The 27,290-nt window shown below is 44.3% G+C and overlaps 1 protein-coding gene across 1 annotated transcript in view; it reads right to left on the bottom strand.

Annotated features, from left to right (window-relative positions):
* Positions 1-26,965, bottom strand: part of anos1a (anosmin 1a) — a gene marked incomplete at both ends in the record, with an annotated part of 39,833 nt that extends 12,868 nt beyond the window's left edge. The window contains 14 exons of the mRNA XM_080527614.1: positions 12,943-13,084; positions 14,114-14,340; positions 15,450-15,621; positions 16,110-16,198; positions 16,703-16,825; positions 17,205-17,337; positions 17,971-18,176; positions 18,681-18,810; positions 19,271-19,455; positions 20,325-20,547; positions 21,097-21,162; positions 24,057-24,104; positions 26,626-26,764; positions 26,808-26,965. Coding sequence (XP_080383740.1) covers positions 12,943-13,084; positions 14,114-14,340; positions 15,450-15,621; positions 16,110-16,198; positions 16,703-16,825; positions 17,205-17,337; positions 17,971-18,176; positions 18,681-18,810; positions 19,271-19,455; positions 20,325-20,547; positions 21,097-21,162; positions 24,057-24,104; positions 26,626-26,764; positions 26,808-26,965 — 2,041 coding nt within the window. The remainder of the gene's footprint in view (positions 1-12,942; positions 13,085-14,113; positions 14,341-15,449; positions 15,622-16,109; positions 16,199-16,702; positions 16,826-17,204; positions 17,338-17,970; positions 18,177-18,680; positions 18,811-19,270; positions 19,456-20,324; positions 20,548-21,096; positions 21,163-24,056; positions 24,105-26,625; positions 26,765-26,807) is intronic.
* Between the last annotated feature and the right edge of the window lie 325 nt (positions 26,966-27,290).

The following is a 27,290-nucleotide window of genomic DNA, read 5'->3' as shown; positions in this document are numbered from 1 at the left end:
TGCCCTGAGAATCAATGTACCCTATGTTGGGGGGCGGGTGGGGGGGTTGTTCATCAGTGTGTGTGTGTGTGTGTGTGTGTGTGTGTGTGTGTGTGTGTGTGTGTGTGTGTGTGGCTGTTCTGGAGCCCGAGGATCCTGTACTTATTGAGAGCATGTGCCTTACCAGCAAGTACACACTATTACAGATATGTTTTTGGTTTGGTATTCAGCACCTCAAAAACAAGTTTCAAATACTAAACGGCAATGAATATGAACCTTGTTCTCACGTCATATATCTTCTATGGGGGAAATGTTGGAGGTTTCCACCACAATGCATTGACAGGAGCTACATACAGAGACTATGGCCTGCATGTTCAACTGAATAGAAATGTGACACGGCATGTCACACAAATGAGCAAAAAGCTTCTATTTTTTTTTTTAAATATGTGTTTTCTGTTTTTTTGCATATTACGAAAGTTGAAGTGTTGAAGAGCCTACTCTATTAACAATCTTAGGATCACTAAATACTTAGAATTCGTGAGTTGGATTCACTGTCTCATCTGCCCTAGGCTATTCAGTAAGTGTCATGACTCCGCCCCCGTGACCTCTTTCTGCGTTGGTTGGCACACCTGCCTGCAATTAGAACAGCCATGAGGGGTCATTTGACCCCTGTGAGTAAAGAAAAATGTTATATCTTTGCACTCGGATCAAATTTCAGGACCCTCCTTTCATGACTTTTCCTAGATATGTGCGTTCTACCACCCAGTATCCTTACATTTCCAAAATCACATCAGGATAAGCTAGTATAAAGCTATTTTGCCGGTTTTCTGTGTAGGAAGCAGGCTAATTTACAATCGGCCAACTAGTGGTCGTTGTGTGTAAATAGCAGCTTGAGCATTGTAAAGAGGGGGTTGACCCCCCCCCACATTTGACCCCCGAGGCTCTTTTAGTAGGTAAAAAAGGCACGGCTGTTCTAGTGTTTTAAGCAATCACCCTGCTCTACAAAGGCCCTGCACCTGCTACCAGTCAACGCAGGATTGTATGCCATTGATGGTGTTCCACGTCCACCTCTGTAACCAGCCCCGTAAGCTGCCCAGCCAGTTGCCTGTTTACTCTGTGTCTAACCCTTGTCTCCTTGTCCCTCAGAAGACCCTTGCCTGCCTGACTACCCGCTTGTCTGCTGAACCACCCCTCCCTGCCTGACTACCCATCTGCCTGCCGAACCACCCCTGCCTGTCTGATTACCCGTCTGCCTGCCTACCTCCCCCGCCTGACAGACTATTCGCCTGCCTGCCCCTCTCGTATCTCTTATTAGAGTTTAATCCTTACCTGCCAGTCTCGTGTCTGCATTTGGCTTCCTCCTCTGATCTGTGACACACGTTATGTTTTAGGACGTGTTCAAAAGCAAGGACTGTGTGATCATCTAATTATTTGTAGTTATGTGTTTTTAGCATGTTCGTGTTCTATCAGCATGTTGTGATGTGCTAAACGTGCAGTTCGATATTCGTAGCGATGTTCCTTTTTTAGCCCCAGCCTACAAGCAGCTGTTTTGCGTCTGTTTTGATTCAGAGTGCATTTCTCCACTATTTGGTTGGACTTTCATAATCTGGAAAAAACTGAAAAATGACCATGCCCTACTTGAGGACTTTTTAACCAGACCGTGTCACAAATAATAAATAGTTACTCTTCTCCGTTTCATCTATGTTCAACTTACTGGGTCATTCAGTTGACATGGTAACAAGAGCACAATCCAAACTGTTTTTGGCCTTCTAATATGCTTTGATCACTCCACACATCGACCCCCCCCTCAACCATTCTTTGACCATAAGCGTATTTTGCATTCAAATGTGTGTATTTTGTATTAGAATGTATTACCTTTTGTCTCCTCTGTCTCCTGCCAAGCCTCTGGTTTTGATTAAGTGTTGATGTGTGCTTTATCAGCATTATCAGAGCAGCCATCTCTTGAGCTCTTGCTCACTGCTCTCTCTCTCCCTCTCTCCCTCTCTCTCCCTCTCTCCCTCTGAGGTAATTCATCTCTCTCTCTCCCTCCCTCTCTCTCTCCCTCTCCCTCTCTCTGAGGTAATTCATCTCTCTCTCTCTCTCTCCCTCCCTCTCCCTCTCCCTCTCTCTGAGGTAATTCATCTCTCTCTCTCTCTCCCTCCCCCTCTCTCTCTCTCTCTCTCTCTCTCTCTCCCTCTCTCTCCCTCCCTCTCTCTCTCCCTCTCCCTCTCTCTGAGGTAATTCATCCCTCTCTCTCTTGGCCCCTTGCAGTACCATTGTTTGAAAATGTCAGAATTGAACACCCCAGTTCAGTTGAGTGAGTTGATTACCTTAGACACAGCATTTCAAAACAATGGGAGAGAATGCCTTGAGGTGAAGTCTGCTGTTTCAGTGTCTTTGTCCAATAAAGGATGAGGTGAACTCATTTACTCCCGGCACAGTTCATCAGCACAGAGTTCTCCGACACCATAGCATCTCTAACATATATATTCTTCTTCTAGCAAGATGACTGCCAAGTGCCAATGGCTCCAGGCCTGAGTATAGATGACTTTTTCCTGCTATGACTGGTGGATAGATGATTCACTTACTTAGTCAAATGTATTTGTTGTAAGTCAGGAATATAAATTAGGAATATAGACATTCCAATCCACTACACTGCACCTCTCGGATAACCCCCGGCACCTTCTATGGGTTTATTAGAAAACCACTGGGTCCAGACTGTCCTCCTTAGTGACAGGCTATGTTTCTGAATGTGAATTGTTGCCTGAACATCAAAATAACTCCAGCGCCTTGCTTGGATGTTGTGTACACATCATACATCATAGGGCAGCTGTGGCACGGGAGGTAGAGCCACTGTCTAATGATCGCAAGGTTGGCAGATCGGCGGTTCGAGCCCCGGCTGGCCACATGTCCTGAAGTGTCCTTGGGCAAGACACTGAACCCCAAATCGCTCCCAGTGAGCGGGCCGGCGCCTTGCATGGTAGCTTGCCACCATTGGTGTGTGAATTGGTGAATGAGAGGCTGTTGTAAAGCGCTTTGGATAAAGGCAGTCCACATCATAATGGATCACCCTGAGAGAGAGAGAGGAGACACAGGTTACAGCACACCATATTAGATCAGTGGAAATACCAATCTGGTAGCACTTACCTTACAGCTCAGAATAAGTGGGTAATAACATGGTAATAACCATGGTAATTATCAGTAATTACCTGTAGTTACCAGTAACAAGAAGGACATGCACTTATTTTGCATTAAAGCCACTTTGTACAGTCAAGGTAGTTTAAGGACTCTGTTCAAAATTAAAAGTTAAAGTATTGCTAATTAGCTTTGTTAAGTACAAATACTGTAGCTTAGTGAAGAGGGAAAATATATATTGTCTTACGTTCACCGTTCCCCGGAAGGGAAATGGCAGTTAGTTCTGTGGAATGTGTTGAGGTGTCAAAACTGTGATGTCATCAGTTCAGATTCAATAAGATGAATGATGGTTGGTTGTCTCCTTAGCAATGGCTCCTAGTTTCAATACTGTGGTTGTTAGGATGATATAAAAGCAGGGACTAGGGAGGTCAGGGACTAGTTCTGGGCTCTTGTTCCTGGTTCCTGTAGTGAGGTTGTCATCATGTTGTGAGCATCATCTCTCACAACAGTATTGGGACACCCGAACATCACATCCATATGTGCATGTTCGTACTTCTCATTCCAAAACAACGGGCATTAATTGGTCCCACCTTTGCTGCTAAGGACTGGCTCGCAGTCGGCGTTCCAATTCATCCCAAAGGCGTTCGATGGGGTTGACGTCAGAGCTCTGTATGCATGCCGGTTAAGTTCTCCCAGACCAAACTCGGCAAACCATGTCATTATGGATCTCACTTTGTGTATGGGGGCATTGTCATGCTGAAAGTGGAAAGGGCCTTCCCCAAACTGTTGCCACAAAGTTGGAAGCATGCAATTCTCTAGAAACCATGAAAAAAGCCCCGGACGATAATTGTATCCATGTACTTTTGTCCACATCATCAAAGATCTCTGAGTTCAGTCACTATAACAGCAACTATAGCAGGGTTCGAGTTATAAGCTGAGCTTTGTGGGGGTCTCCAAAATAACAGTGCGAAATGTTCTCATGCACGCGCGCGAATCATAGCGATGGGACTTACAAGTTTTAATTAGCCATAGGCTACTCATTTCACCACATCAACAGCACCACATGAAACAACAGCTATAAGCGATAGTTCCGGGTATCTCGGCCAATAATTTTGTTGTTTTTGCTATACAGTCCATTCACTTTCCCTGTTAGCACGACACATTGTCCACATCTCCATTTCCAGTGACATCGCACCTGACATAAATAATCATGTATGCTCGTCCATGAATTGTGCTTTCATCTAATGTTATGCTACTACGGGAATCAAGTGATTTGACATTAGAAATGAATTTGTTTCATCTCTTGTGCAATGTGCTCTACAATCTGGGCACATGAATGATCGGATCGGTGAGCAGGGGCCAACTGTCGCGCCATTCATCTCATTAAGTTTCATAATTGGATTCAGTTTTGTATAAGGCATCCTTTCTTTAGCGACAGTATAGGCTGCCCTGAACGAACTAGCTGTCTCCTTATACATACTGGAGGTGAGTTCTGCTACTTTCTTCGGAAGCACTTGCTTTTGTTTGAGCTCTGCTATTTCAACAGTTTCAACGTTGGGTGTCATAACAGGTGCAGCTGAATTCAAGTTTGGTTTCTTGGTTGAAAACCCGAAACTTTCCAGGCTTGTCGACTCGGTCGGCAGCAGTGGCCTTTTTTGGGGCGGCATGATAGCTAGCTACTGAATGTTTTCTTCTCAATAATCACGTTCGCAAGATCTCAACGATCATATTCTGCTGTTGCACAATATTCTACTGCGCCCCATAGTATCTTGGTGGTAAAGTGCAGGCAGTCAAAGGCATACTGTCATTCACAGGAGATTAATGCTGGTGCGCGTAGTTCTTTTGGAAAACGTGTTTATTTTAGAATATTTATCATATAAATAAATATAAATAATACTCATTACATTGACATTTTGGATCAAATAATGGTTGTGGTAATGTATTATTAGCGACCCCCACAGATGTACTGTATGATTTTACTGCTTTCATGGGAGCTCAGACCTTCCTTATGGGAGGTCAGCTCCCATTGGCTCCCACATAACTCGAACCCTGAACTATAGTCTCCATCAATATGGGAGATGTTCACCATAGACTAACAAGCCTCTATGGTGACCTTCAGCCTACATAATAATAATAATAAAAACTTTTTATTTGTATAGCACTTTTCCTGCAAACATTGCAGCTCAAAGTGCTCCAATCACCACACAATCACAATTCAATTATCTAGTCATTTAAAGTCAATATTAAAAAGATGGGTTTTTAGTCTTGACTTGAACATATTTGCTGAGGTTGCATCCCTAATGTAAACTGGCAGTGAATTCCACAATTTGGGTGCATAAAATGAGAATGCAGCCTCACCAAATCTCTTCTTTTGTACATGCGGTACACAGAGAAAACCAGCGTCAGAAGACCTGAGAGACATCATGGAGACTATTCAACACATCACTTGTGGAGCGGCGCTGACAGAGACCTCTTTACCAAGCATCTGTTTACTGTAGTTAAACAAAAGAAAATCTGTATTACAAAGCATTGAGATGGGACAATTCTGGTATTTTTGCCAATAACGCTAACATTGATATACTTGGCTATCCATAAACCATAAATGAGTTTTACTGAAAAGAGAAAGGGAAACAGCTGCAAGCAATATCTGAATGTTTGTCAATCTTACATCTGAAGCTCTCTGTCTATACATAGTTATGTGCCAAGTGTGGGAAAAAGTGATTTAAACATGTGCCGAATTCAACACAAGTTCAACAGTTGTTTAGAGAATTAACAAAACAAATGTCTATTAGTTCAATAAATAGTTACATTGTTTTAAATGTTTCAACTTCTTTCAAAGCTTTCTATGAAATTATTCTTTCAAAGAAGGCCCTGCCAACGTGGATGGACCCAGGACTGTAGCTCCCATTGGGGGGCAGAGAACATGTCCTAGGTAGTTTTGAGCCATATTTCAACCGGTCCGAAACATTACACCCATCACATCCAGTCATTAAGGATCTCACAATGTGATGACATAACAATGTAGAACATGCAGCTACAGGATTCTAGAATCCAGCTACAGTACACATGCCATTCATGTACCTGCCATTCCTCTGTAAAGAGCTAGCTAGGTAGATAGTTATTTGTTCTTCTCACAGTTTTTTTCAAACTTTTCCAATCTTTTTCCAATCTTGCAGTCGTCAGACATGAATACTAGTGCGCCTATTCAACCGATCACCTCCTTGTATCTAGGAGATCTCCACAGGGATACCGCTGAGGGAATGCTGCGTGAGAAATGCAGCCCTTCTGGTCCAATCATCTCTATAACACTAGAACAGCCAGTCATTTGACCCCTGTGAGTAAAGAAAAATGTTATATCTTTGCACTCGATCAAATTTCAGGACCCTCCTTTCATGACTTTTCCTAGGTATGTGCGTTCTACCACCCAGTATCCTTACATTTTCTAAATCACATCAGGATAAGCTAGTATGAAGCTATTTTGCAGTTTTTCTTTGTAGCAGGCAGGCTAATTTACAAGCGGCCAACTAGTGGTCGTTGTGTGTAAATAGCAGCTTCCCATTGTAAAGAGGGGGTCATTAGTCACCAGTAGGTAAAAAAGGCACGGCTGTTCTAGTGTTATAAGAGTATGCACGGACTTCCCACAGGTCCCCATGTACCAGCCTGCTCTCTATGACCAGGACCAGATGGCTCAAACTGCATCCATGTTGGCTGCCCGTTCCCCATGAGAACCAGAAGCAGATGATAGGTGAGTTTGTTTCTATGGATCCCCATTAGCTGTTGCAGTTACTGTTACGCTGCCACACTCACATAGGACGCTAGGCAGACAGGAAGCTCCTACACACTTATCAGGGATGGAGGTAGTGTACATGAAATGTTGAGGTAGTGTGGACCTATTGTCCTATAGTACCTAGAGTGAAAGGATTCTCCTCCAGTAGTAGAATACTATATTGTTATGACCTTGAACTTGGGATAGACTACATTAATCAGGATATATTCACCATCTCTCCCAGGCTGACTCTCAGATAGAGAGTGGGCCCACAAGAGTTTGATGAGAAGGACGAGCTACAGGCTCCACCCAGCCGCGTCAGTCACGCCCGAGCCAACGCCACTGACACAGACCGCAGCATGGACCAGGATGTCAGACACGCGGATGCATTACATCAACGCCACGACTGTCACTCATACTTCTTGGTCACTGTGTTGCTGTCACATGTGGTTTGCCAATAGCTGCATCTCTCTATCTGTGTCTCTCTCTTCCTCCCTCCCTCTTCTCTCTCTCCTTTTATCTCTCTCATCTCTGTGCCATCGTTTCAGCACCTAACTGAATACTATGTTACTTACTAGTCAATATCAAGTCAAGGATAACTCTATTGCAGTTGAGTGCTTTGGGTGCGTGCATGTGTGTGTGTGAGTGTGTGTGTGTGTACGTGTACGTGTACGTGTAAGTTTTCTACAACAGGAAGAGGATGTTAAGGTCCTGCTGATAACCTCTACTACCACTGGTTGACGATCATCGCCGCGGCCGTGCTGTAGGCCTTACACCTGGTGGTCAGGTACGGTATCACACCTCTCTGCATCCCCCCCAACCAGTGACTGACATGGTTTGTCTACTTTAATGACATGGGTCTTCTGAACAAGAGAAAACCCTGTAGTATCATCAGTAACCCTTAAATTACAAGTATCTTCTGGATGAAATACCTCCATTACCCATAACCCAGCAGTAACCATGATCCATGGTAACATAAAGTGACCCATACAAACCAATGCTGCTCCACTTATTATATCCACTAGTCTGGGATATACTGTAGCATTTATGTGTAGGTGTGTAGGTGTGTGTGTGTGTGTGTGTGTGTGCGTGTGTGTGTGTGTGTGTGTGTGTGTGTGTTTGCTACGTGTGTGTGTGTGTGTGTGCGCGTGTGTGTGTGTGTGTGTGTGTGTGTGTGTGTGTGTGTGCTCATAGATTCACAGTGTGCCTGTCCTGAGACTGCTGTGGTGGTAGCATCCCCCTCTACAGCCAGGTGCCCAACCCTCATTTATCACAACAGCAAGTATAGCAATATATGTTGTATAGAGGAAACATTTTAAAGCATAAAATAAATAACATATTGTTTAATCGTAACTCCTTCTTTAGGCTGTCTTATTTTGCAGACTCTATTTGAGACATCCCAGTAAACAGGATGTCCAGATGACGTCTTAGGTTTTTTGTTTACTGGGATCTAATAAAGTCTTGATATTAGCGAACTGGACCCTCAGTGGGTGCTTAGTTTAGTCCCGAGGACCTGCCCTTTCGCTGCAGACATTCGGGCTGAGACTCCTTTCTGCCACGCTAACACAGGCTAATGGACTGCCCTCTGTTTCTAAGAAGGTAGAGTGTCTGACCTCTATGTCTTCACCAGTGAATATGCAGAGAAGGTTAGTTACCTCATTAGCGACAGACACAGCACTCCACATCTCCTAACAATGAGGAGGTAGGAGAGCCTCAGAATTCGGTTGTTAAGTCGTGACGTGTTTCCGGGGGAATCTTTTTATTTGGACCCGGAAATTGCTAAACGTCACGCGTGACGTCAGACTTAACAACCGAATCAGTTAGGTCAAGGATGCAACGGGGACAGAAGCGATGTGTTGCATCCAAGAAGTTGTCCTCACAGCTTCTCCAGATTTTTGCGGAGGCAAAATCAGGCATCATCAGGGAAGTCTGAAGCAAGAGAGACTGCTGTCTCTGATCTCCTAGCCCAGAGGGAACAGAGCACCTCTAATGGTCATTCCTGTAGAGATTGATCAGTCTCCGGCAGAGGATGAAACAAGGCTTTCCACGGTGATGATTTCCAAGGCGATGATTGATAAATGATGGAGGCTCTTTCTATCGGCTCAAGTCAAGTTCATGTCCTCAACGCCAGAGCTGCTGCCAAACCTTCCTTTCTGCAGTCATTTTAGGGTTTTGATATGGCTTTACACTAGAACAGCCGTGCCTTTTTACCTACTAAAAGAGCTAACCTAACTAAAATGCTAACCTGCTATTTACACACAACGACCACTAGTTGGCCGTCTTGTAAATTAGCCTGCTTCCTACACAGAAAAACTACAAAATAGCTTTATACTAGCTTATCCTGATGTGATTTTGAAAATGTAAGGATACTGGGTGGTAGAACGCACATATCTAGGAAAAGTCATGAAAGGAGGGTCCTGAAATTTGATCGAGTGCAAATTACCCCTCATGGCTGATTAAGTGTTAATAATCTGTGTATGAGTGCATGTGTATCAAATAGATTTTGGGGGGTTTGTGTATAGACCTTTATATAGATATTTTTTCTCTATATTTTTGAGGATTTCAAAAACACTGAGTCGCTTTCTTGCATCTACTTCACCACCGTTTCTATATAGGAAAGTTCCTTTTTTCCCTGCTGTATTATTTGCGGTTCGCTCGAATGGCATTTCCAGCACATCCTAAAGGCTTTGGGAGGCTATTAACTGATTGACTGAAAACGTGTGTGTGTGTGATCGCATCGTTTAAAAATCTCAATATTTTCATACGAACATATTAAGTGTGAAATGTAGCTTTAGTTTGACAAAAGAAAGATTCTCTGAAGGTAGCGTTAGTGTAGTTCCCATGTAGAGTAGGGTCATTTAGTTAAATACATTTTAGACATCTTTCCCAACACTGTTATAGTGCATTACAGATGGTAGAAGGAAGCCTAATGTACTCTTATGAAGGAAAATGAACATGGACAAATGACATTAAGCATCTTGATCATCAATACACACATATGCACGCACGCACACACACACACGCACGCACACACACACACACACACACACACACACACACACACACACACACACACACACAGAGAAACAAGCAGAGCCATATTTCAATGGATGGGCATTTCGTTTACTATGCATTTCGTTTACTGCATGTTTACGTAAGTACTATCCCAGGAGCATTTGACTTTACAGAACTAACCCTTACATATCAACCACACAATAATGGACATAGAAAAAGAAGAGATATCAGTCTTCTTATGGCAGTACGATTTCTTTGGTAATCATAATAATAATGGTGTCACATATTATGGATTCTAACAGTAACGTCTAGTTTACATCAGAACAGGGGTCATTCCTGAAAGACTCACACGTGCAATAACGACATTAACAGAACATCTGAGAGCACTATGGACCCTTTTAAAAATGGAATTCAGTCTTTACAAGGTCTCTCAGCTAACAAAAGGGTCACTGCAATACATCACTGCAGACATAATAAAGACACACTTAGACATAAATATAGACAAACAGTATATACAGTATTTACAGTACATGAATGTGTGACAATAGAAAAAGTTTTGCCTATCAAGAACATACAAAATAACATCCCATTTTCGTCACTGGAGAGAGAGGGGAGTAATCCAACACATTGTCATCCCCAGAATACTGGGTTTTACATCCCAGAATACTGGGTTTTACATGTAAAACCATATTTACCAGGTAGATACAGTACCAGTCAAAGGTTTGGACACACTTCCCCAGTCAATTGACTGGTAGCCTACTGTACATCTAAGATATTATTATCTACAGTACATACAGTATATCTCTAGATACTTATCATATCCTCATGCAAAACATCAGACGCATTCCCACAACACACAAACGAGATACAACTGGGGTAAACTTATCAATGCTGGTGTGAAGAATTGGATTGGATTGTTACAACAAACTGTATCAAAATAGTGAAAACACCACAGAGACCGTGCCTTTTCACGAGCTGCACCCCGCCTCTGGAACGCTCTCCCTCAACCACTCAGAGACACGGGTCTCTCTGCACTTTTAAATCCCACCTCAAAACCTACCTGTTCTCCCACGCATACAACCTCCCCTACCCCTAACCATCTCCTCTAACTCTGCCACCCCCCCCCCCCCCTGGAGATGCATACAACCTCCCCTAACCATCTCCTCTAACTCTGCCCCCTCCCCCCCCCCCTGGACATGCATACAACCTCCCCTACCCCTAACCATCTCCTCTAACTCTGCCACCCCCCTCCCCCCCTGGACATGCATACAACCTCCCCTACCCCTAACCATCTCCCCTAACCCTGCCAACCCCCTCCCCCCCTGGACATGCATACAACCTCCCCTACCCCTACCCATCTCCCCTAACCCTGCCACCCCCCCCCCCCTGGACATGCATACAACCTCCCCTACCCCTAACCATCTCCCCTAACCCTGCCCCCCCCCCCCCTCCCCCCCTGGACATGCATACAACCTCCCCTACCCCTAACCATCTCCCCTAACCCTGCCACCCTCCTCCCCCCCTGGACATGCATACAACCTCCCCTACCCCTAACCATCTCCCCTAACCCTGCCACCCCCCTCCCCCCCTGGACATTGCTGCGTTACTGTGTTCCCCGTTCGTTAACTCTGTGTTCTACGTGCTCATGTTATCTGTTGCTTGTTGCTTCTTTGTTTTCAGTTTTTCCCATATTGTCAGCGTCTTTGAGCCTCGGAAAAGCGCTATATAAATATTATGAATTATTATTATTATTACCACCGCTCAGCCGTAATCAGACTTAGCTGAGGTGCTGGAGCTGAAGAGTATCAAATGGAGAGGCAGTGTGTGGGTGCTGCTTATTTTCATTCCATTTAAAATAAACTGTATAAATCAGGGTTCCTCCAAGTTTCAACAAGTCAAATTTAAGACCTTTTTAGACCTTTGAATATAATTTTAGACCTATTCGCGACACCATATGATAGCTTTTTGTCATCCTCGAGGTGAAAGGAAAGGAAGCGAATTGCCTTTTTTTTTTGTAGCTTGATTAATTTCCGCGTAAATAGATGTGGTCGGACTGATTTCCTTGCAGGATCTCATTTTTAAGACCTAGCACCTCATTTTTAGACAGAATAACCAGCCTTTTTAGGCCTTAAAGTTTTTGGTGCTGGATTTTCGGCTTTTTAAGACCAGCGCGGGAACCCTGATAAATTGAATGTGCCTTAAGATGTATGTAGGTGCATCGCTTTTGTGTCCTAAATCCGACTTCCTGTAAAAAAAAACAAAAAAAAAAACACCTTTGACATGGTGAAACTGTACAACAACTCAAGTGCCATAAGTTGTTCTGGATTTATCTTTAGGTTTAAGGTGCTTTTGACTGCTGCCCCTGAATGTCTGAGAGACAATGATGTCCTACTGTTATCTTAATTGACTCATGATCTAATTGTTCCCATTTCAGCCAACACATGACCTAGTAGGAGGGGTGTGGCGCTGGACTCGCTGGAGTACTGTTGGGTCAGTCGCTGCAGTAGAAGCCCGCTTCCTTCATCTCATGGGACTGCATTTCCTGCTGGCTGTTCTATGGTTCTCCAGTGTCCTGAGTTGGGGGAAGTGGAGGGGTGGTCCTTGTTCTTAGTATTCTGATTGGCTGATTCCTCAATGCGTCTCTATGGCTGGCTGGTGCGGGTGATGCTTCCTCATTCTGGTCCCTGATTGGATGAATGAATTGATTCGTTAATTCGTGTCATCTAACTGACTCTATGACCCCAGTAAACAAAGAGTCCAAAAGACGTCCTCAGGGAAGCCGGAATGTGGGTTCAGGTGACGTCTTTCTAGGACGTCCAGGTGACGTCTTTAGGACGTCTTATGGACTACAGAAGACGATTCTGTAGTCCATAATACGTCCTAAAGACGTCATCTGGACGTCCTAGAAAGACATCATCTGGACGTCCTAATCTGTCCTAATCTGAACCCACATTCTGGCTTCCCTGAGGACGTCTTTTTGACTCTTTGTTTACTGGGACGGAGATTTATTGATAATCAACGATTATGAATGAGACTGTGTCTCTTACGGTGCTGAACGAGGGGTGGAGCGGAGGGGGTCTGAAAGGTGCGGCTGGCGGCGGGCCCCTCCCCTCCTGACCCCATCACTTGGACCTCCAGTCTGTAGACGGTGGCTCCCCGCAGACCCGACACCACCAGAACCTTCCGCTGCTGGGAAAGAAGACAGCCATGCAGGGATGATGCTACGGTGGTGTTGTAGTTTTATATCAAATATACTGAGAGACATTGAAGGTCTCTCTCTTTTCCAGGGTTCCTACAAGTTTCAACAAGTAATTTTAGACCTCTTCGCGACACCATATGGTAGCTTTTTGTCATCCTCGAGGTGAGTTCACTGCCATACAGACAAAAAAGGAAGCGAATTGGATTTTTTTGGGGTTCCAGCTTGATTAATTTCCGCATAAATATATGTAGTCGGACTGATTTCCTTGCAGGATCTCATTTTTAAGACCTAGCATCTAATTTTTAGACCGAATAACTGGAAGTTGGGACCTTTTTAGGCCTTAGAAATTGGCATGCTGGATTTTAGACTTTTTAAGACCAGCACGGGAACCCTGCTTTTCAGTGTTGGCCAATCAAAGCGTTCATGTTCACAGGTTGGGGAGGGTTTCCTGTTGAGATATTGTCGAGTCAAGGTTGAAGAGGGGCGTTTTTTTCCCCCAGTGGGCTTATGTATGAGATGCTGGGACTGTAAATGTGAGGAAGTGCGTTTGTGTGGGGAGATCTCCATTTTCTGTATATCCTTGTTGTAATTAATTATTATAATAAAAGGCTTCAAGGTAATTTGATCAATCTCCTTGTATTCAATATTCAATATCAATTGAGAAGAAACCAGGTTATTCCACATTCAACAATGGCTTTAGAACAAGACAGCGATAAAAACATGGACATCAACAAACATTTGATAATAATCCAATGTATAATACATAATAGTTGTATTATAAAAGTGCAAATGTGCTTAGGTTATCTTTTATAGGATGTATCTGCTCACTGTTTCTGTTGCTTGTTTGTTGTTATTCTATGTTGTATATTGTATGTTTTTATACTGTATGTGGTGTCTTTTTAATTAAGTGCTGCTTTTCTTGGCCAGGGCTCATTTGAAAAAGAGGCTACTGTCTCAATATGACTACCCTGGTTAAATAAAGGATTAATAATAAAATAATAATAATAATAAGGACTTACTGGGGGCAGGATCTGGGACTGTGAGATGAGGCTGTTTGGCAGCTTGTCGCGGAGTCTGGATGAGGTCACCTCTGCCCATTTGACCTGGAACCCTGTGACCAGCTGGGTGGGGGGTGGCACGGCCACCTCCCAGGTGAAGACTGCTGTGACGCTGCCCTTGTGGGCCAGAAAGGACGCTGTGAGATTCTCTGCCTTGGCTAGGACCGTGGGACTTGGAGGAGTCACTCCTAGAGGACAAAGATATACAAAATATACATGCCATTTAGCTGACGCGTTTATTCAATGCGACTTACATTGCAGTGAGTGAATACAGTATATATGGTCCCCCAGCTGGAATCAAACCCACAACCTTATCGTTGTTAGCACCATGCTCTAAGAACTGAGGAGATATACTGTATATAGCGATATGAAAAAATACAGGAATTTTCACTAGATTACTTGAATAGCTCTATTAGGAAAGAACTAATTCAAGAATCATTCTAGAATGATTGGGGTGTTTTTGTAGGGGAGTGCATCTGCATAGAAAATTAAAATAATAATAAAGATCAAATAAAATAAAGCTGAAAAATTACTTTTTACTCTGAAGTGTTTTTTTGTGTTTCAACATTAAAAAAAGATTGTATTGCATGATTGTTTTACATATATTGTGTTGCTTGCTAAGCAACCGGATCATGTTTTAAAAACTAGTCCCTTTAACCTTTCTTGTATGGTGTAACACTGGAAAAGGCATCCAAAATAGTTTTTTGCTTTGGCTTTGGATGGCATTCAGATTTAGCTTTACACTTGTCATACAGAGCTTTGTGGTGCCGATTTAAATGGTCAAATAAATTAGTTGTGTTGCCTCTGTTGCAAGGCACTATCAACAAAGTGCCTGTTTTTGGTCAGTATCATGTTTTTTTTTTGTAGCCAAAATACATTTCACACCACTTAATTTGCTTTTCTTTTTGGAATAAAATCGTCCTTTTCCTCGCAAATGTTCAGGTTGTGGTCCCCGACTAGCGGGGGTGGGGCCTGCTTTGGATGTTTAATAAACTGATCAAGATGATCAGTGATTGGTGGTTCACTATGCAGAGCCTGCATGTCAATCACTAGCAACAAACACCAAGAATCCAAGAACCCTTAAATCTGAGTAAATTATGTTATTATATCAGACAGACTTCTCCTGTAGGTTAGTTTTCCTAATCTCGCACAGCCCTACTGAGGACCAACAGAGAGACAGAGAGAGAGAGAGAGAGAGAGAGAGAGAGAGACAGTACCGTGGTGGATGTGTGAGGTGCCATAGTCACAGACTCAATGCTACAGGGATAGAAGCACAGCTTAGAGAGCGGCGTCTTACCTTCCTCTTCAGCGCAGGGGTCGGAGGCGGGGCTCTTGGCCCTGATGGTGGCACAGGAAGGGGTGAAGAAGCTGATGCTCTCAGCTCGGGGGCGGCTCTTACTACCCATTGGCTGGATAGTGACGTTGTACTTACAGGAGAAGAGCAGGTGAGGGAGGCTGGCAAAGTTCTCCTGACAGATAAGAGACAGAGAAAACTGTTAGGCCTCAGACACGCCAAACTATCAGAAACGGACAGCTCCAAGAGAGAAACCAGAGGCTCAATCCATAACGGACGGATAGCGTAGTATGTCGTGGCTGGGGCCACAAGATGATGGTAAATTGACTGACTTATATAGCGCCTTATTCCAAAGCTCTTTGTGACGGCCTCTCATTCACCCATTCACACGGTCATTCACACACCAATGGCGGCAAGCTACCATGCAAGGCGCCGGCCCCGCTCATTGGGAGCAATTAGGGGTTCAGTGTCTTGCCCAAGGACACCTCGACATGTGCCCAGCCGGGGTTCGAACCACCGATCTGCCGACCTTGCGATCATTAGATACCGGCTCTACCTCCTTGCGCCACAGCCGATGAGAACACTCCATAACCGAGAGGTGACGCGAAGGGTGTGGTGTACGTTGTTGCTGTATCGGCTAAAAAAAACTCTAGAACAGATTACCTGGGTGACGACCTTCTCCATGCCTCTGGTGTGGTTGTGGCCGCAGTACTCTGGGATCCATTGGACACGGTATTGCCCTACGGAAAGATCTGAGAGACAGGGAAGTGTGTTATCCTCTGGGGGTCTATGCACCTTCATATTTGACGTGTACGTAGTATAATGAGCTAAATGGGGGTAGAGTTTTCCAACAACACTGGCGACAAAGCACACAGTACAAATTTCCATTTCAAATTGACAGCCGATCAGTCACTAAAAGATTCATTGACTTCCTTTTTCTTGGTTAAAAAAACAGCCTCTAGGCTAGTGCATCTGGTGTAGAAAAATCCATTCATTACCTGTGGCAATGTGGAAAGCCTGCGTGTTCATGTTCCTGCATGAGCAGGGTTGATGTATGCAGGACTTATCAGCTTCTAACAAAGTGCCATTGTTTCATGTATAATTACCCATGAGCAGTCTGTAAATGTGCGATAATCTGGATGTTGACAGAACTACACAGTGCGCTAGGGGGATGTGGTTTATCTGTCGGGAGCCTGGAGGATTTCCTTCCACTGCGGTCGACGGGAGGGTTTGTGGCTGGGTTTCCCCCTGCATACCTGTGCTCTGCTGCCAGTACACCCGGACCTGCAGCTGGTCGTCCTGGTAGAAGGGCGTACCCACATCCACTGTGTCCGGACGCGGTCCCGCAAGGCTGGTGGTGCTAGCCACTCGCTCCGCCTCTGGTTTACGCCATCACACACAAGCACAAAAGTAGGTCAGATGCGGACAGGAGACATTCTGTTCATTCTGATTCCTGAGACACCCGCTTTTCCCCTATACTGTGTCCCCTAAGACTTCTACTTTTAAAAAAAACAAAAAACAAAATCTTCCTGCTGCAACTGGTGAACTGATGATTCACTTGCTTAGCCAAATGTATTGATTGTAAGTCGCTTTGGAATAAGGCGTCTGATAAATGCCAAAAATGTAAATGTAAACATTTTCTGATTCACGCTGAGTTTCATTCGACTTACAGTAACGCTAACATAAACATCATTAAAAAGGTGAATATTTCATATCATTCCGTAACACCGTGACATGTTTTGGCACTCTCTGACATACTGGGGTGTGTAGTGAAGTGAAGGGTGGCCTTGGGGCTCTTCAGAGGGGTCTGGCCCCAGTAGGACACAGCTTGCACCTCCACGTTGTAGCTCCTGTTGGCCCGCACACTGTCCAGATCCACGTAGCTCTGCCCCTGCACACAGGAAGACAGGTCAGTCCTGTTCACCCAAACCAACATTGTCCAAAGCAGCCATTGTTAGTGGACTAACCCTTGTTTACATACCCTTTACTGTACATAGAAAGTAACAGTTTAATATACAGAACAGATAACTAAATACTAAAACTATACAACTTGTACAACTTGTACAACTTACTTTGCCTCACTTTGGCATTCATTCAAAGTTTGGTATTCCTTCACCTCAAGCCTGACATATACTGTAGAAGGCATCATTTACTTTGTAGACTAGAAAACAGCACTTAATACGTGATAGACGAGGAAACTGCAGTTGAAATGATCGATTGAGAGAAAAGGTTTGATTGATAGAAACATGCTTGGACGTTATTGTAAGACTTCCTCTGCTGAAATCTAGTGGTTCGGTTGGCAAGCGTCCTATTGAAGGGATCATCGCATCAAAGCTCAAAGCCACAGTCGCATTGTTTAATCTATCAATCTATTTTCTCATGTAATCTGTTATGACTTGAAGACAAGTGTTGGCTGTGTTTCACAGGCCTCCGCTGCAGTCTCTAGGGGAATGTTGTTTGTTGTGTGTGTGTGTGTGTGTGTGTGTGTGTGCCAGCATGTCAGGGCAAGGGGATACAACTTTACCCCTTTGACGGTCTTCCTCCTCTTTGTCTTCGATGGCGCGGTGGTCCCTCCGTGGAGAACCCGGCTCCAGGACACCTTGTAGTGGTGCACGGGGACGTCCAGGTCAGAGGTCATGGACCAGCCCAGTCGGGCCGCCGCCGCCCCGCCAGGGCTAAAGGTCACGTTGGCCACTCTCAGGTCAGACGGGGACGGGGGACGAGAGGGGGCTGTGGGGGACATCGCGTCTATCAATAAGGGAGTCATTCCCCAATCGCAGGACTGAAAGTGTGAGACACAATGAATTAACTGTCCATTAAAAGTACACTTGGGTAACGACAGCCCCCCCTAAAAACCTTGCCAGCGGGCAATGTTGTTAGGGCTGTATTCAACATACAACCTCCCCTACCCCTAACCATCTCCCCTAACCCTGCCACCCCCCTCCCCCCCTGGACATGCATACAACCTCCCCTACCCCTAACCATCTCCCCTAACCCTGCTACCCCCCTCCCCGTTCGTTAACTCTGTGTTCTATGTGCTCATGTTATCTGTTGCTTGTTGTTTCTGTGTTTTCTTTTTTTCCCATATTGTCAGCGTCTTTGATCCTCGGAAAAGTGCTATATACAGTAAATACAATGAATTATTATAATTATTATTATTAACACAGTCAATACAAAGATGCCCTGGTGGTGTTGCTCACTAGTCTCTCTATTATCACTGACTGGCTGCCTGACCTTTGGCGGTGTGGATGTGGCGACTGGGCGTGGTGAAGCCTCTAGTCCCGTGGACATTGACTGCCGCCACTCTGAACTGGTACCACCTGCCGGCACGGCTGTCTGGCAACCACACCCTCTCCACCGTGGTCTAGGGACAACGCAAGGGAGAGACAGAGGGAGTGAGGGAGTGGGAGAGAGAGCGAGAGAGAGGGGGGGGGGGGGTAAATGGAATGGTAAATGGAATGGTAAATGGTAAATGGACTGACTTATATAGCGCTTTTATTAAAAGCGCTTTACAACGGCCTCTCATTCACACATTCACACACACATTCACACACCAATGGTGGCAAGTTACCATGCAAGGCGCTGGCCCGCTCACTGGGAGCAATTTGGGGTTCAGTGTCTTGCCCAAGGACACTTTGACACGGGGGGGCGAGGGGGGGCTTCATGAACAATTGCTATGGTACACATCACATTATACAGTCCATGAATGAATGGCACTGGGTAGTGTTGTCCACTCCCACACGTCACAAAAAGATATATCATTGTGTAACCGTTTCAACAGTTACTGTTGGTTTACCAGTCGTTACAACATGCAGGAGGCTCACCTGGGCCACAACCTGCCAGGGGGTCGCGGCGTCCTCGCTGGGCTGGATCCCGTAGTTCCACCTCCTCTGGAGGACGTAGACGACGGGCTCGGCCGACACGTTGAACCTGGAGGACCACCGCACCCCCATCTGTCCGGAGGGAAGCTCCTCAAAGCTCAGCTCCTTCCTGGGCTTCAGAGGCGCTCCTGAGGGGAAGGGTTATTTCAACTGTCACCAACCAGAGTAAGAAGGAGTGAGGACATGACGCTGCTGTCAGAAGTGCAGAATCTTAATCCCCGTCGTCTCCCACCGTAGACTGAAGACCACCTGAACTGTCCCTCCTGAGACATCTACTACCCACCCTGTACTGTCCCTCCTGAGACATCTACTACCCACCCTGTACTGTCCCTCCTGAGACATCTACTACCCCCTGTACTGTCCCTCCTGAGACATCTACTACCCCCCTGCACTGTTTCTCCTGAGACATCTACTACCGCCCTGTACTGTCCCTCCTGAGACATCTACTACCCCCCTGTACTGTCCCTCCTGAGACATCTACTACCCCCCTGTACTGTCCCTCCTGAGACATCTACTACCCACCCTGTACTGTCCCTCCTGAGACATCTACTACCCCCCTGTACTGTTTCCCCAGTGTCATGATAATAAATAAAATAATATTATTTAAGTAAATAATAATATATATTTAAATAATATAATAATAATATTATGATTCTTAATATATATTATACTCATATTATAAGTATTAATATTATTATAATGTTGTATTTTAAGTAATATTATTATTTAAATAATATTTATTTATTATCAGTGTCATGAGAATAAAAATAAATAAAAATAAAAATAAATCTTCCTTCTTCTAGCAGGACGACTGCTAATTGCCCCCGGCCTGATCATAGATTAGTTTTTCCTGCAGTGACTGGTGGATAGATGATTCACTTACTTAGTCAAATGTATTTGTTGTAAGTCACTTTGGATAAAGGCGTCTGCTAAATGCCCAAAATGTCAATGTAAATGGAATGATGTCGGACTGCTCGTTCACTGTCGGTTGGCGTACCTTTGTAGAGGTTGGTAGGGGGTTGGCAGGTGTGTCCACAGCCATTCGGGCAACACTTGTTTTGGGAGGAGCATTCTCCGTCTTCCTCACACCCCTCTACGCACGCCGCCGCGAAGCCACTAGCTTTCTCTGGCGGGAGGCAGTCCCCCTGCTTCACGACCACCACGGAGCGCAGGAACTCACAGCTCGTCACACACTCCCAGTGCTTTCTGGGAAATGAACGCTGGGGGGAGATTGAGGTGGAGAGGGACATCGTAAAAAAAAAAGAACTAAACAAAAAAAACTGCTTCTGGGGAAACTGAGGGTAATTGTCTGATTACTTTTGACGGGGCATACTGAGGGAAGATTCGACTGAGGGAAATCAAATTAAAGTCTGTCCACGTGAAATTCTGCTGAAGTCATCCTCCTTAACACTAGAACAGCCGTGCCTATTTCACCTATTCTTAGCACCGCCTTGGGGGTCAAATGACCATAGTCTTTAGAATGGGAAGCTGCTACTTACACACAAAGACCACTAGTTGGCACGTCTTGTAAATTAGCCTGCCTCCTACACGGAAAAACTGCAAAATAGCTTTATATTAGCTTATCCTGATATGATTTCAAAAAATGTAAGGATACTGTGTGGTAGAACGCACATATCTAGGAAAAGTCATGAAAGGAGGGTCCTGAAATTTTATCGAGTCCAAAGGTATACATTTTTTCTATTACTCACTTGGTCAAATGACCCCACCCATGGCTGTTCTAGTGTTAACTTAGCATGAGGGTGTCATACCTTGCACAGTTCAGCACACTGGCTCCTCCTCTTCATCTCCCAGGAGTCCTTGCAGGGTTCCAGACACTGTGAAGGAGACGGAAACTTGTCACACCAGCAACCTTTCCAGAGGGGTTGCTTTTTTCTCTCAGTATAAGTACAGCAATCACTTAAACGACTCCTACACAGGACCAACAGTGAGTAAAAACACCTTCGCTTGTGCATTTCGGCAGTATAGTAGTCTACTCCAAGGTCAGTCACAAGAACTCCAACCATAAACCTTAATAATGGACAACATGAGCAACACTGAGGATTGCTGACTTAAGTGGGACTGCCCCACTTAACAAAATAACCTTCAAGAAAACGTGGATTAGAGGTAAGGTGGTTGCAGAAGGGTTTAGAAGAAGTGGGCGTTGAAATGATCCTGGGGCAGTGTTTAGGAAAGAGACTGGGAAACCCATTTATCTTCAACCGTTGTTAAAGTGTGTGTGTGTGTGTGTGTGTGTGTGTGTGTGTGTGTGTGTGTGTGTGTGTGTGTCTGGGGGGGGGTGGCGGAAACTCTGAATAATGTGAAGGAAGGAGGCACATGTTTAAATGCAGTAGAGGTGTTCACTTTATGGTGCACAAAATGCGGAGGCCCTGCTGAGCTTGCCCCAGGCCGTGCTTCTTGGATGGAAGAAACATCCTGCGACCACAAAAACCGACAACTGTTCTCTTCCCTCTCTTCCCCTCTCTCCTCCTGTCTGTCGTACTCCTACATACCGTGTATGTTGTCTGTTGTCTGTTGTGTTCGCCTCAATAATCTTCTCCCTCAACAGTGGGGCTATGTCAACAATGTTCACTCGATGTTGTTGCTGTGAGCGCCCTGCTACCGCCATCTCTTATCTACCCCGCCTGGTCTAGACAGGGAGATGCCTCCTCTAATGTAAGATGACGTTCGTACTCCTCTACCCATTATAATTGTGCCTCAGTCAGCGTCCGTTCGTTTTCCGCCCCATTTCAAACTCAAACCAGGCAATCCTTTTCCACTACCCCCAAATAAAACAGACTTTATTGACTGGGACTTTGATACACAGTCTAGGAATTAGACCTCCGAATGGGTTCCACTGCTGGCAAGGGTTTTGTGTCCATGATGCAGAAATTGGATACAACTTTGAGGTCAATTACACTTAATTTGTTATTTATTTTCTCTCACAAGAAAATTGTTCAAACGTGCGAGGGAAAACAAAGCATGAACTGTTGTGTGCACTTGCCCATTGCGGCAATGTGAGAAAAGGCCAACCGCTCCACTGCGAATGACCAAAGATAATGGACCGGGTGACTTCTTTGCTGACCGTGCATAATGCCGGTGTTTTGGGTGCAGATCGTTGGCACCCAACAGTGTTTGGTACCATGCCCAGATTATGCCCCTAGAGGGAAGAATGCCTTTGTCTCTGTTTCCCGTTTCCACAAAATTACACTGGCTTTGAGGGGCTTCCAAAACCATTTTCATGTGGACGAGGCTTTCCAGCTTTTCTGTAGACAGTAAATTATTTTTATATGGTCATGTTTGAGGTGGAGGGAGGAAGGCGTCCATTGCAGTCCTAAGGCCTTGACACAACTGCAAGACCAGAGGGCATTAGTCCACTAACGGCTGCCAAGCCCTGTAAAGACGAGGATGTGAAAGGGGTCTTGTCACGGAGTGGTAATGATTTCATATAAGCATTATTCTATGAAGGGTTGATAGGCCAGTGTCATGGCATAGCAATTATGACCCTCCACAGCCCCCTGAATGAGGAGCTAAAATGATACTGTCATACCCTGTTGAGCTCTTATAAGAGGATAGGACTGCCCTTGGTCAAAAAAAATCCTAATCATCTACAGTACTTCTTATCTGGTTCAAAGAGAGGACAGCAGAAGGAACACATTCATTACCAGCGGGGTCTACAGGACAATGGAGAACAGTAGAAGATCTGTCCAGACGAAACACCACTGGATACCATCTTGGAGTTCTTAACAACTGTATTTACTCTCCCTCATAGTCAGCCAGGAGAATCAGTGGTTGTGTAAATGCATCAGAAATTGTCAAAAACACAGACAGGAGAAATTCTGTCCAAACAAATTGCGCCACTTGCTTGATGAATCAAATTGTGAAAAAGTATGTATGACAGAGAAATGCACAGACAACCCCCACAGCCAGTTTACTTTGATAGTAAATTGCAGGTATTAAAATCTCCTTAGTAGGACTCAAATTGATTTCTCATCACCACTTCAAAGTCTGTTTTCACAATGAACTGCTGTATAATTATGTTCTACACAAAAGACGATCCTAATTGAAATACATATTTCCTGATGAGACTAAAACAACCTGATTACCCTGTGTTGAAGATGCTAGGGGGGGGGTTGAGGGAAATATCTGCTGAGACGTTGGTGAAACGGACAAGCAGAGGTCAACCCCCCCAGACTGGGTTTCACCATAATTGCTCTACTACGCAGTGGTTATCTGTGTGTAGTGAAGTGAAGGGTTGTTAAAGCAAGTTAATGTCTTCATTACCAAACATGAGATGAGCAGAACTCGTCATGTAAAGGACTGTTCTGACCTCCGGAGTACGACATGCATAGATAGATGCCACATCCTATGCTAAACCTCGATGTAAAAGAAGAAAAAAAAGCTTTGAAACAATGCCACGGAGAAGGCTTCTGCTGTATCTCAGCACCAACGCTCCTGTCACTACATGTGGCAGTTGGAATGATGTATTAGGCTGCACCCAAAGGCTCTAACTGTGAACTATAGAGGTATATACAGTACCGTAGCTCATATAGTGATGTATGGTATTGCAAGGTACAGAATAACCACAATGTCCAACATGCATACAGTGATTTATGGTGCCATTTTGTCCAACCAGCGACTTTCCCTGAGAGCCTATTTTCCTGAAAACAGATCACTCAATTTGAGGGAATTCATTTACATTGGTTAGCTTTGCATAACATGAATAGGTTACCTTAGCACATTGTTTATGGTTGTGACACCAGCCCAGGGATCCATTATTCTGGAGGGAGAGAGAGGAGAGGACATTGTATCAGTTCAGTTTCTAATAAATACAGTGTAGTACTATTTCCATGGTCAAAGTCAAGCTAATACAGTGTGTGTTACGTAAGCAAGATAGCTTAACTATCTGTTATCACTCTATGTAACAAGAATAACATGTTCCAAGATAGTCATCACCTCCAGTATCAATTCCAAAGGTATAGGGACGTCCACTAGAACAGCCGTGCCTTTTTCACTATACTAAAAGAGCCGCCTCGGGGGTCAAATGAGTTTTTTACATACCGTACATGAGAATTTACAATGCTCATGCTGCTATTTACACACAACGACCACTAGTTGGCCGCTTGTAAATTAGCCTGCTTCCTACACAGAAAAGCGGCAAAATAGCTTTATATTAGCTTATCCTGACCGTGATTTTTAAAATGTAAGGATACTGGGTGGTAGAACGCACATATCTAGGAAAAGTCAGGAAAGGAGGGTCCTGAAATTTGATCGAGTGCAAAGATATAACATTTTTCTTTACTCACAGGGGGCAAATCACCCCTCATGGCTGTTCTAGTGTTAACGAATGGCAAATACTTCCTTTTCATTGTTTCCTTCTTCACATGCAGCATGCAGGTCACATATAAGAGGAAGGGATCTGGAAGGCGAGAGGGGTCACTGACACACAGCCCGTTCTCTGGGAAGTGCAGGACAGTCTAAGGCTGCGTTCGTAAATTCACTCTGGAATCTGATCAGCACTCATGGAATGCCTCTTGTCCAATCGAATTACTTGGTCCCTTTATGACGTTGAACCCAGTGTGCGCTACGGCGCTCTCAGAGCAAATGTACGAACGCAGCCTAAGACAGATTCTCATCTGACCTCTCTCACCGTCATCTTTTAATAGGCCTCAAATGATTCATACTTATAGAATTTGAGGCGGCAGCCTAGTGACAGGAGAGAAAGGATAGAGTGAAACAAAAAAGGCTTTTTTGTGATTTTTTTCATCGAATGAATGAAAAATGACCTCCAGCTCTTTGGCGACATAAGGGCAGACCACATCAAAGGAGTTGTAATTGACTTGTCCGCCACTTAAACCCAGACATGGTGACATTTCATTCACTGAGACAGAATTTGTCATATTAAAAAAAGGATTGACCCAACTTCAGGAAGAGACCTATTACTGTGATAATGTCTCAGTAACTATCAATGTCACTATCTGCAACAAAAGCTTCAACTGAACAGGCTGAACTAACATTACCATGTTGTTGTTTTTTACACTGATAACAAACAGCTTCCAAACAATTAGCTTAATGCGTTCACTTTCCCCCTATGAGCATAGGCATGTGAATAGAACGTATTGCTAAGGTTTTAGTAAACCCAAGTCCAGCTCTAACAGTTGCCCATTGTTATATGGACAAGACTGACATAGTATCCAGGACTGTGATCGGCAGATGTAATCTACATCAAGAGCCCCAGAGGCAGAGGAATCTGGACAGTTTGATGTTGACCCTGCTACATCATCCATGGGAAGTGATTAGACAGGTTATTTTTTCATCCCTTTAGAGACCACAAGTTCATTTATGGCTAATGATGTGACGTTGGCGCATTCTCATCCCTACCAGTCTGGCCTCAGTGGTTCCTTACTCTCCATATTCCCAAGGGATCAATCCACCCAGATAGCTGCATTACAAGTTTGATTTTGATTGATTAAAAAATGCAGAAAAAACGCTACAGTGTTATCTTGGGCGTCAAAGTTTGACATAGTGCTTCAGGGATTGGTTTTCTTGAATAGTTAAGCAAGTTTGTAGTTATTCAAAGAGAGTACACTGCGATTTAGGACAAATCACACTCACACACGCACACACACGCACACAAACCCGCACACACACACACACACACACACACACACACACACACACACACACACACACACACACACAAACCCGCACACACACACACACACACACACACACACACACACACACACACACACACACACACACACACACACATACTGTCATGATGCAGTCAATCAACTTTGTTAGTTTGTGGATGATGTATTCTGACCATCGTAAACTGTTGCACGTTATGTTCACTTGACAATAAAACACACCTCTTGGTCACTAAAACGCGTAGGTTTAACGAGTGAATGAAAAACGGAATTAGTTTGAACACATTCAAGGACAAATGCAAATGATCCAAGCAGTGTCAAATCTCTATGCGTCCTCTTTGAATGGACTATGATATGAAGGCAGCCAGTTCGTGAGCTTAGAATGATAAGGTTCTATCTCCATTTAGGGCAGTTCAGAGATATTGAGCGTCAAAGTGTTTACATTCCATTATGTTTTGTGAGATGGAACTTTTGTATTTGATGAATTACTAACTCAAAAATGTCAAAATTTAAAAAATAACACCACACAGGCATTAATAAACACCTAATGGATCAGATTATGTATTAAAAAACCTCAATTTTGACAAAAATTGAGATAGAACCTTATAATTCTAACGTCACGAGTTTGCGCGCCTGTGGCTAACTTACCCGGGCATGTTTGGAGAGCGCCTCCGTGATGCGCGTACTGTGCAAGCTGAGACACCTGGAGGCGCATCTGGCTCTGTTGATACCGTCTATCATAGACACGGACTCATCCTGCTTCTTCTTCGCATGGACACTCCCGGAGCTGCAGAAGAACATAGTCCACAAACAAAGGCTCGTCAACACACCTCGACTGTTGGGGAACATCGTTGAGATTGGTTCTTGACTTAAGTTGCGTGTCCTTGTTGACAGCCAGGGCGCGCATGGGACGTTTGGAGAGGCTGGGGAAACTGATGAAACTTCTACCATCTCCCAGGGAGGAGCCAGAGACGGAGCTCGATGCCATTGGAAGAAATGTTGGATGGAGACATACAGGTGCAAGTTCATTTATTTCAGTAATTCAACTTAAAGGGTTAAACTTAGATATTATATAGACTCATTATATGCAAAGCGAGATATTTAAAGCCTTTATTTGTTATACATTTGATGATTATGGCTTACAGCTTATGAAAACCCCAAATTAAATATCTCAGAAATTGTTTATATTACATGAAATCAATAAGAAAAGGATTTTAAATACAGAAATGTCAGCCCTCTGAAAAGTATAATCATGCATATGTACAATGCAATGAGTCTATATCATATTTAAGTTTAACCCTTTAAGTTGAAAT

Source organism: Nansenia antarctica, assembly GCF_963989245.1.
Source record: "Nansenia antarctica genome assembly, chromosome: 3".
In the NCBI taxonomy this organism is placed as follows: Eukaryota; Metazoa; Chordata; class Actinopteri; order Argentiniformes; family Microstomatidae; genus Nansenia; species Nansenia antarctica.
Note: the sequence above shows the minus strand (reverse complement) of the source record. Positions and strands in the feature narration are given on the sequence as shown.